The 12,046-nt window shown below is 35.8% G+C and overlaps 1 protein-coding gene across 1 annotated transcript in view; it reads right to left on the bottom strand.

Annotated features, from left to right (window-relative positions):
* Positions 1–3,510: 3,510 nt before the first annotated feature.
* The window catches only part of LOC104080358 (OTU domain-containing protein 7A-like), a gene marked incomplete at its 3' end in the record, with an annotated part of 77,439 nt that continues 68,903 nt past the window's right edge, over positions 3,511–12,046 (bottom strand). Inside the window, exons 8-10 of the mRNA XM_009582730.1 lie at positions 6,382–6,483; positions 4,717–4,844; positions 3,511–3,623 (exon numbers count right to left, since the gene is read on the bottom strand). Of these exons, the coding sequence (XP_009581025.1) occupies positions 3,511–3,623; positions 4,717–4,844; positions 6,382–6,483 (343 nt within the window). The remainder of the gene's footprint in view (positions 3,624–4,716; positions 4,845–6,381; positions 6,484–12,046) is intronic.

Raw genomic sequence — 12,046 nt, 5'->3', positions numbered from 1 at the left:
CACTCTTCCCCAAGCCTGTAGCATTGCAAAGATGAGGGTCTTTGATGGACACAGTAGTTTTGTATGAAGAATTATATGTTGAAATACTCCGAATACCTAACCAAGTCTGAAACCTCAGAGATTACATGCATTTGAGAGGTACCTTCCGGCTTAAATGTTCTGGTTTTCTGCCTTAAATAAAACTCTAATGACACATGGGAAGATTACGGCAATATTCCCTCCCTTCTTCCCCATTTAACATCACTTGACTTTATAAAGATAGTGCCAACAGCATATGAGACAGCTAGCTAGAAGGTGACAGTTAACACTAAATAAGAATACCATCTACTTTCAAAATCTGTATTAGCTCACACCACGACACAACACGACATCTAGCTTTCAGCTCTACTGGGTTTTCAAGAAGTGAGTAACAACAGTGACATTCAGTCTAGCACTAGGACAGGCTTTGAAATCTCTGACTGACAATAGTCTGCAAAATGAAGGAATGGGTTGGAATTTTCTCTTTAGTAGGATTGCAATAGTTAGGTTCTTAACAAAAACAGAGGGTACAACACATTTTCCTTTTTTCAAAGCAGTTGCTTCAATTCACTACCCCTGGTTTTGCTTGTAAATGGAGATAAATGAAACAATTATGTTGATTTGAAATTTATTTTTTACATTTACAGAAAGATGTGCAAATCTGTTTCAAAACAAGAATCTGCTTCATATTAGTTAATTAATTAGTTTGCTCTGCTTTAGTGCTTGAAGGATTTTACCTGTTGGAAACAAGAACTTAAGAACCAGGTTTTTCTATGTTCCCTTTATCATCATCTTTTTTTCTAACTTTCAAGCCTCAGAATGAGTGTGCTCTCAAAGAAGAAATCTTGGGAGATACAGCGACAATTGCTGATCTCCTTTGCATGTAGCTCACTCTGAAAAATAACTAAAAGGAACTTGCAGGTGAATGAGGCAGCATAATTCCAGACTCAGGCTTGTCACTGAATTCTTCTGAAGCAGATACAACTTCTGATGCTTTAGCTAATTCTGACACCAAAGGAAAATGCCTCATCTACAATTCAAAGACTAATTTGCAAGCTTTCTTAATACAGTACCCAACTAGAGAATGTAATATACCCCATCTCAAAAATACTATTTTGATATTCCTTTTCCTTCTCAAGGGCTCTATTTTGAACATGGGTACATTAAACTGAGAAAAAATTAATTCTGTCACATTCATTCTGTCTTTGGAATGATTGTAAAGAGAACTACATATTCACGTTTAATAGGCTAAGTTTCTTGTCTGATTCCTCTTTCACTATTTTAAAGGAAAAATTAACTGTTGTCTATTTATCCTTACTTTATTTCAATTTGCAAAAAGATAAATGTAAACCATGATGAGAACATTAAAACCAATTTAAATTAATTATGTAATTATGTAATAGTGATACTCCCTGTTTAAGTACCTGGGAACTAAAGGTAAAGGTGGTTGATTGACTGGCCAATGCAACGTTTGAGGACATCTCTGACTGGTAGATACTGAAACTACATAGTACGTGAAACATACAGAATGAAACAGACAGAATAAGGCCAGAGAAAATTGGTGGTGAATGGCCAAATTTAATAGAAAACAAACTGGAGAGTAAAATGAAAACCAATCTATTTTTTTTTTAGCCTCAAAATAGAATAAAATGAGATACATTATGGCTGACAATTTTCTAAACAATGTCCTCTTGCATTAGTAGAATTACCTATCCTTGACATCATAAGGTTAAAAGGAAAATACAATATTCTTTCAAAACCCAGAGAATATTTTCTAAAGATTTTATTACTCTCATTGTGTTGTATGCCCTATTTTGTCAATTTACTTATCACCACATGCAATTTTCTCCAGGGGAAACAGTAGCTAGAGAAAACCATGCACTGAGTAAATATATACTACATATTTTTAGTGATAAACACTAGACACAAAAACTAAAGCTTCTGCATTCTTAAGATTGGTCAATAATCCTATACTTTGGGAACAACTGCACTGAAAATGAGGGATGGTTTATCATACCAGCTATTTAAAGCAGACTCTGTATGTATATCAGGGGTATTTAAATGTTGTAGATACTATTTCATCCCAAACTTTTTCACAAATATGTTTCTATCCATTTTTTCCAATAGCTTCTAAACATCTAAACTAAATGCATGCTGGCAGTAGACAGTACTGGGTTTTTCCCTGCAACCATCAAATCTTCTGGTACTGTTTATAAGCAGCTAATTGATTAAAATGCTAATAACTGAGTATTATACAAAGATTAAACACACATACTAAGCTGGTCTTCAAGAAAACACACTCTTGCCTTCCTTGCCTGTTAGAACTGGGTAGTAACTGGCAAACATTGCAACTTTGCAGAGTGTGATCAAAGTAGCTGCAATCAGCCATACTCCTATGGAATCAATCTAGATAAACAGATACAAAGTTAGGTAAGAAAAGAATCTGATGTGGTTCTTAGAAATACAGACATACCCTGTGCAGAACCTTCCAGCAACATCCAGTTTTACTAGGATGATAGTGAATCAATTTACTTTGAAATAAAACCCCCTACAATCTTTAAATAATTGTTGCGTTTGAGAGCACTCTTTATGTTACATGGGTTTAATAAAAGCTTGAATAGTCAAAGAAAGGGCAACTGTTCCTATCAGTGCAATATTAATTATCATAATTTTTAGTTAAAGTTTTTTATAACTGGTCAAAGAGTGAAGTAGCATATTGATTTTTCAGAAGGATTTTTCATGAAACTACAAAGTATAACTCGATATTCTACTTTCTGTTTAAAAAGACACTGCATCCAAATATTTAATCTTTAGCTTTAATACAAAAAATATTACTTTCCCCCCCCTGTATGTTTAGGGTTAACAGCATTTTAAAAGTAGAAAATGTGAAGAGTTACTTGGTGATGTGTCCTCAAAAAAACTCTCTCTGAAGGTTTTCTGTTTGAACTACAAAGCAGAAAAGGACTGAAATAAATCTATGAATATGAGAAGATGGCATTAAAGCTGTGCTAAAGCACAGAAAAGGTGATATCCAGGCACAAACTGCTTTCTTCTAGAATGTTATTAGAAGATGTGATGTTATTCTGTCATTCCATGTTTTAGTGAAAATATCTGAGCTGTAGCTATCTTTCTGCTAAGTCTTCCTCAATCGAAAAGCTATGTATCTTCAGTGAGACGAGGCACTTCATCTTGAAGCTAAATGCTACTGCCAACATGCCTGTTCCAGAAACCAAGAAATCAGGGTTTATGAAATCCAGACTCTTTTGATGCAAAGTAACCTCAAGTTAGTGTGGTAACTGTAGAAGGAAATTTAATCAAAACGCTAAATATTATAATGGCATGTTTAGATGATTATATTCTACCATGCAAAAAAAAATTGCAACCAGTTGAAAAGGCAGTTTGATGGTCCTATAAACATCTTCATTCATTTGTACTGTATTGTTTTCCTACTGAGAACAAAAACTAAAAGATTTGGTCATATTCTAAACTTACCCACCACCAGTGCCTCCATTTTTGCTGAAATGTGTACGAGGCTCACTGGATGCCAGTTTAAGCAGTTCATTCCACTCCCGTTCCCATTCGTCTTCTGTATACACTAATCCTGACTATGGGAGAGAATGAAATACCTTTACAATTATGCTGGTACAAAATGTAAGAAGAGTTCTGTGGTAGTATTTAGGACTAACTTATTTTGAGCTTCATACATGATACGGTTTTGTATCTTGGACCATTAATGGTTCAACATTTCTATTCAGGTGAAAGAATATTAACTTATTAAAAAAAGATCTAAACCACTAACTGTAGGCTGGATTACATTTCTAGATGTGGGTCGTCTGCTGCTAACACCGTGCTCCACTATTGGAGATCCAGTTATTCATGCCCATGGGAATTCCTTGCAACCATGGTTAGTATGCTTTACTGCCCATTTCTGGAAGTTTGCTTTCTTTCCCAATATATGGAACTACTATGAATGCCCTCCTTGGCAGACAGGTGATGCTTTCTCCCTCGGTTCAAGAGCAGAAAGGGTATGTAAGTGCTTCTGTGCCCCTGTGTTTTCAGGTAGCCTGAAGTAGCTGAGTCAGTGACAGCTCAGCTGTATTCTCATTGACTGCTGCCAACAAAAAGCAGATTACAAATAAGTCACAAACATTTAAGCATATTCAATTGATTGCGTTCAGGATTACTCCTGAAATTGGCTTTTTTAGCCACTGTTTAGGCACAGACATCTTCAGAAAATAATACATGCTGAAGTACAGCTTTTAATCAACAGTCAAACCAAATCTACAGATTATTTTAGTTAAGAAACATCCACTCAATATTTGGTCGCAGCTCTAAGAATCCTAAATCACCATTCTGGGGAATCTTTCCTAAACGGGGTTTTCTTTCTTTTGTGGATTTCATCCACTCATTTTATAATACTTGTGATAGCTAAATTATACATTTAATTTTGCAGGCCAAAATTTTCTACAAGTTCCAAACTCATCTTAAACCTTTGCAGGCACAAAACTCTGCATATGCCCACAAAGCTACAAACACATTTGCATTCTGATACAAAAATTCTAAATACAAGTATCTCTTTCCCCATGCAAAATGGAAGCACAAGGAATTTGACAGCAATTAAAACTCTCACACCAAACTTCAGAAGAATGCTTTTGATTCTAAATGATATTAACAAGACTGTCTTTAGGCAGTACAGACCTCCTTATTCTGCTGGGTCTGTTGCCATCTCCATCTTCTTTTCAGTGCTTCCCTTTCAGCTCCACTTCTCATCATAGTATAGAGTGCTTTACGTAAAACAAGGTCCCGGTCATGAAATCCCCACATCCCTAAAGTAGCACAAGACGACATTCAGTTTTAAAGAAGCTACAGTGAAATAGAAATAGTAAGCACTAATACAATTAATATTGCTCTATTAGCAAAAGAAGCATAGCTTATACATGATTTAAGATTCTCCTTAGCAAATAATTCGCTCATTATTTTTAAGGTTTCCTAAAGAAACAGTCAATTTAGATAAGCTAATGAACAACAAGAGGGAATTCTAATAAAGTTTAAACTTTGATTAAGGAATGATTAAGGATTTGAATTGTTTCAGTGTTTGCTTGCAGGTGACTTCAACTTTGCTGCAGGCAATGGAATATTCAATGCACAGGTTGGTTTTAGCTGTAGTTGCCAACAGAGCTTGCAGACACAAGAATGCTAATGACAACTGCAGGCACTTCGGCGAATCACAGAAGATGCTGACACCCAAAGGCTTCCAACTCTTACACAGCATGATGGTAAATTTCCTTTGGCTTCAACATCCAAATAAAGAGATGAGCATTCAAGATGATTGGAAGTCTAAAAATACAACCAGCCACAGGCTTTCAAGCTAATTTTGAGATAATAAAACGTCTTCATGTAGTTGAGAATAGTAACCTACAACAAAAGAGAGCAGAGCTCTTACCAAGACATGTGCCCATAGACAACCACGTTTCAATTACCAAATTGTCAGCTGCTGGCATTAAATATGTTTATTTAAGAATTTGCAAGTCAAAATACTCCAATCATTTGCTGTAAATAATACACAATTCCTCCTAATTAAAAATGAAGTGGTCAAAGATAAAAGGATCCTCAGAAACAGCAAAAGCTCTTTTCTTACTACTAATTTCAAAAAGAAGAATCTCTTCAAAATACTGAAAAATCCCAGTGTTTTTTAAAAAGTCACCTTCTAGAGTTCCGCTGGTAGAAGATTTTAGCCACTGCAACAAAAAAGTAAGTTTCCTCATAATAGGTTAGGATATAGAAGGCATATCAAAGACTTTCAGCTTCACAGGTTTCTATTTATTTGATTGGAAGAAAGGCTTCAAAGATCTTGTATAATGATCAATTAATCAACTGGAAATTATTTTAATTCACCTCAAACTCTGTTTCCCATATACTTAAACTCTACAAGGAACCAACAGAGATAATAGTTAGATATTGCATTCTTGAATTCAGTAAGAGAACTGTTTAACAAAAGCCAAAGAATGAATGCAATTCCTTGCCCACAATGAGGACAATCCTGCAGAAGCACCTGGAATTTGCCGTTCCAGAGCTGCTAGGTTGAGCTCTGTAAGGAAACTGCAAATCAGTGGTGTTTATGATACATGGTTTTTGATACTATTCCAATTATACTTCTTTTATAACCTGACGAAACTTTTACCTTCCTCCCTCAAGCATTCCTAAAGCAAACAATACTTCAGTGAAATTTGAAGAATATATTGCTCCAGAACCAGGCTTTTAATGAAAGTCTTTGCATCCCATGTGTTTCTGAGCTTTTGCTGCGGACAGAGAAAAGCGGTAAATATTTCTGGCAGAAGGTCTCATGTACAGACTCTCCCTTACCTAAAGATGCAGCATGCAAGAGGCAGTTTCCATCACCTGTTGTAGCCAAGGGAAGAAGACGTTTGCAGCTTGTACACACTGTGGACCACCAATTTAGTCGTCCTGAAAAGAAAGCATCTATTAAAATGGTGGAGTGAGTACTAAAGCAGGATATATACTGTGTACAGGCATACAGCCATGATGTATAACGTTGAAGGTTAATCATGAACACCCTTTCTGCCAAATAAACTTAAATGTAACGTCTGAAGTGAAAAGTGAAAAGATTAGAAATAAGAGGCAGATAAACTTTAACTATTCTCTAAATGTATCCGGAATAAGAAGAAAGCACCTTTAATTAAGCTGCATCTTCCATTCTCATATGCTGCATTCAGGGATGGATTTCCAAGGACCTAAATACCATTATGATTCCTGGTATCAGTTCCCAAACATAATTGGCACTGGCCTCCCATACACAGATGACAGATTATGTTACAGTAATAAAGTCTCAAAAGACAAAAGTAATATGTATGCGTTAATCAAGATATGTTACTGTCACGTAACTTTATTAAGTACTATTTTTTCAATCAGATGGATTGTTTCAACAGCTGATTCTCCTCTCATTTACTATAGTGTAAATTATGATTTAAATTTAGACCTACTAAAATCAACAGCTACACTACCAGAGAATTAAAATGAGACCAAATGCATAGCCCAAGGTGTAGGATAGCATGTGGCTTTTCTCTTTGAGAATACTTAGAGAACCACTTATCCATCATTGCTACATGAAGCATGTTTTGAAGATTACGGATTTGAAGAGATGGATTATGAAAAAGACTGACAAGAGGACAGATATTGGATGTATCTAGATGAAGCAAATAAAACCATGAAGAGTATCAGTGCCAAAGCCAACACTGGAAATACATAATTCCTGGCACACAGGTTGCCATATGGTAGCTTACTGGAGTGTTAAGTCTTGGTTAAATGGTCATGTGAACATTTCTAATATAAAGAAAGAGAATGTGACTAATTGTATAACATCTTTGGGGATAAGGAAGAGCAATGATGAGTAAGCTGGTATATTTCCCAAGACTTTTGGAAAGTCTGTGAGTAATGCACAATTGAATAATTGAATGAATAATGCAATAGGCAGCCCGTGGCAACTCCATTTCTTTGTTTGTCCTCTTCTGCAGACGACTTCTCCCCCGATTCCTTTACTTACAAGCTGAGAGGAAATAGTATCTGTATATTTGTACAGTCAGTCTTGCATTTAAGGTTAAATCCCCAAAACAGAAATAAGTTCAAGCAATGAAAAAACTTTTCTCCATTAATACGTTTTCATTACAAAATTATACTGAAGTTTATTTGTAACAGCAGGTAATACATATTGTGCAAAAAAAATAGTATAACAATATTTTAACATGTGCCCCCAATTACTTGTTCTGGGTACTAAGAACTATGTAATTAAATTTTACTTAGTCAGTATGGGTTGAGAGTTACTATACTGTAAAGATGCATAGCAGATCAATAACTAAGCACATTTGGTAATCCTCATATGATTTTAGCTGCTAGTTTGTAAATGCCCAACATCTCAGACTAGGCTTATTGAGTTCTAAATTAAATATGCATTAAAGAAGCTTAATTTAAAGCGCTATTGGACAGCCTTTGGGAAAGATAAATCTGAAATAACAAGTTATCATTTTTAGCAACTCCTGTGTCTGTGGGCTGTGAAATAACAACTTGCCACCTGTTTTTTGCAGAATGTTTTGGTGGTATCATATCCAGTAATAATATATTACCAAGGGGCTGCTTAAAGCACTGTTACAAGACCTAAAACAGACAGACCTTAGGACTTAAGGCAATAACAAGTCGTATTGCTTTGCAGATTACCTAGCAGCTATTGGTAATAAATGTCAAAGTCTGGTGTTTATGAATCTTCTGAGTAACAGGAGATTTCTATAAAAGTGATCTGCTTTCAAGTAGATTATGCAAAAAATGTTTTTGCGCTTGGTTAACATCACAAAGCTTATGGCTGACTAAAAAATTAGCAGAAATGCATTGGATTATAACCAAAAGAGCGGTGCATTTTCATTTTTCTAATCTAGTGGTTATAGTGGATCCCTTTAGGGAGACAACAGGAAAGTGGAGCTTAAATGAAAACTGGAAACAGTTCTGCCTCAGGCTTATTTCTGTCTGCTTTGATAAGACAATATTTATGGACAAACTAGACCCCTTTCTCGCTCACTCTCCCTCCCTCCCTCTGTTGGTCTCCTATTTGATCTTGCTTCTCACTTTCTCACAAAAATCTACTTAATCTTAAAAAAAAAATTTCAAGAAATTCATCTGTTGTTTTACAGCAAAAATACTCTAAGAATTAATATAGCCATATTCTAGTACATTAAAATATGATCCTAATTCTAGATCAAGATTAAAAGTCCTATACAGGTCTATGATCTAGCAACATACAATCAGAGAGGCAGACACAAGCACACAATATTGCCCTTTCTTTGCATGATACTTAGGACTTCAGGTGCAAACTAAAAAGAAATGTTAACAGAATCCAGCATCCCCTGTGGCTGAAGATTGTAAACTATTTCTGTATTCCTAGGATATTATCCTAGTCCTGCACTACATAGTGTGTATCAGACTTCACATAATACAAAGCTCCCCCTGCTCCTTACTTGCAGGCCCCAAGAAGAATCAATCATTCTGATACAGATACAGAACCAGATATATATCTTGTATTCCATGCAATAAAGGTAAGCTGAATCTCAGAGAAAGTTTTGCAAACTTTAGAAAACAGACAATATAACTACTTTAAAATCTGCTATCTGATGACTCCCAGGACAAGACGGAAACATCAAAAGCTACCCTACTGTAAACCCACTACAACTGTAGGCATGAATATAAGCTGGCCTTATGCGACTGTTAGGTTGAAAAAGTCAGGATTTGAGGAAAAGGAATAAGAAATATTTTAAAACATGGGTTTTACCCAACACTGTTCATAGTGTTGGAGTATTATTAATAGACACTAGAAAGGTTTAAGTGTTATATTCATAAGCCTCCACATTGTATTACAAGCCACAGGTGTATTGTTTCTTGCCACAGGATTTATGAGAGGAAATTGCCAAAGAGGATTCTAGACCTGAATGGCTCAAAAAGAAGGCAGCAGAGAACAGAGAATGCATTTCAAGTATTAACAGGGGCCAGGTTTGGCTTTTGATAGCCCCTGATGCCTTATGCACTGGAACTATAGAAGGTAAGAAGGCATTCAGTATGTCCTCTATGCAAAACTCCATAAACAGTATAAACAAGAAGATGAAAATATGCAACAGAAATTATTCTAGTTTATGACTATCCCATAAAGATGCTCTTACAGAGCTGCCCTCCAGTTTGCTAAGGTCCATTATAAAGTATTCCTTGCCCAAACATGCACAAAGTTGGTGGTACACATACAAACCAACCAAATTCAAAACAAACACAACGTTACATAATACTAAAGAACCTTTGTAGAAACTCTGCATAAATCCTTTGCTCCCTCTTCATTTTCTTTTTCCTGGTTTAAGCTACTAATAAACTAAATGGCTTTACAGACTTGGGATTTTTCTGGTAGAATTAACCACCAAAAAGTTACAAGGACTTGGTAAACAGCAACTTAATATAACTCTCTCTTGACAGGGGAAAAGGAGATGCTACAAAGGATGAGCCCCCTCTCAAGCTCTATATGATTGAGGTGGTTGAAGTTTCACTGCAAAGCTAGATTGTATATCACTGCCCCTAAGGCAGTCAGTTTCTTGCCTGCGATGCCACTGTGCATTTATCATATCAAAAATAAGTCAGAATTCTTACAGAAAAAAATGGAATACACATTAAGAGAAAAACAAGGATGGTTAAAGATGGGAAAAAGTGAGAAGTGTCATGTCACAGCTTGTACAATTTCACCTCGGATTGAGTGCAATTGTCTTTTAACGCACTTCATTCTGCTATTAACAATACTCTTTCATACAGCTAAGTAAACCAGTCTTAGGCCAACTCCTCAAAAACACTGAGAGTAGACATCTCACTGAGGAAAACAAGTTGATCTGTGTACAGTGGGACTCAATGTCTGGTTTCCTGCGCTTGTTGTACGTGTGGCTAAAGGTAAGACTTCTGGTGGCTTTTCTTTTGTTTGTGATTGGGCATTCTGGAGCTCTTTCCCATGTGGATTCTATAGTGTTTAATAAACAATATTCACATTGCAAGTTTTTCTTCTATGGAAATACTAAAAATAAGCTAGCTGTTTATTTTCATGAAACTTGTAAAAGTTTACTCATAAATATGTTTGAAATTGGCAGAATTAAATTTAAAAAATAAACACTGGTACAACTTAAGAGACACAAGCTGACACAAGCCCAGTTTCCTTAAGAAACTAGGCTAAAACCAGCCTTTCTTTCATTTCTCCAGCACATCGTATTTCCAGAAATCCACCTGTCATCCATCTCCCAAGACGAGCAAGTCACAAAATAACATTTTCAACTTCCAAAGCAAGTCTAATTCTGGACACCCCACATATTCTCAAAAGCAATGATTCACCCTAAATACTCACCAACTCCCCTCTGGAATCCAACAGCAATAACTGCTCTGGGGTGTGCGCAGGACTGACTGGCTAAGTCAACAGAGGATTACCCAGCCCACCTCAAATCCAGATTTCAGCAGAGCTACTTCTATGCTTTACATGTTTCTTACATGACTAGCTAAGAGGATTTGTTTGTTTATTTTTAGTTTTAGTCTTTTCATACAATAATTGTGTACTTGCAAGTATTGATGTGAAGAAAATTACAAGAACAGATTTTCTACATGGACTTACATTAATCATTCAGTGACTATTCACTTATTTTTAAAAGTAAGCAAATAAAGCATTTGCCAATACATTTTCTGTACTTCGAAGAAAGGACCTTCTTGTAGGAGCTCTCTCTTTTAGTCTAGATGATGAAAGCAGCTTCGCAGTAGCATCTGCAAGGCTATTCATATTTACTGATGTCCTTGAAATGTAATGTTGAGCTGTGCATGTAGAAATAAGTAAAACTGAGCAATCAAGTAAATGCTCCTCTTTTAGCCTGATGCATAAGCAACACAGACTGTCACAGAAGCTACTGACCAGAATGCAAATCAAAGATTATAAAATAAGATGGCACAGAAATATATGACTAGGCCTAACTGGCTGCAGATAACTTATACCGAGTTCCGTTATCTGGAGGTAACTGCAGATGCCGTATTACCGGTTTTCTTCATTTGTTTCTTTCATAACCCGAGACAGACAGTTTTCTATGGCATTATTGCATTTCATCCTACTCTGTGAATCAATATTTATAATTCATATTAGAACTGAATTACACAAGTGTCCATTTCAAAGCTTGGAAATCAGGAAATTAATACAGTTCTCTTGTAATTATAATGGTTGCTATCCCAGCACCCTGCATGTACTGTGTGAAAATCTGTTAAAAATTCTGGGATAAGAACATGTTTCTGCAACCTGAAAAGGCATCAATTTTTCTTTAACAAAACTTAATTTTTAACAGTTTGAAGTCAAACGGTTCCAGAATTTTGGTGGATTTGTTTTTGGGAATGTGAAACCCAGACTTACCAACATATTACTATTTATTTTGCCTGTAGCTGTATAAAATGCTTCATAGAAAACACAAACCTGAGC

The sequence above is a fragment of the Fulmarus glacialis genome, unplaced genomic scaffold (assembly GCF_000690835.1).
Source record: "Fulmarus glacialis isolate BGI_N327 unplaced genomic scaffold, ASM69083v1 scaffold6538, whole genome shotgun sequence".
Classification (NCBI taxonomy): domain Eukaryota; kingdom Metazoa; phylum Chordata; class Aves; order Procellariiformes; family Procellariidae; genus Fulmarus; species Fulmarus glacialis.
This window is presented reverse-complemented; position numbering and strand designations above follow the sequence as displayed.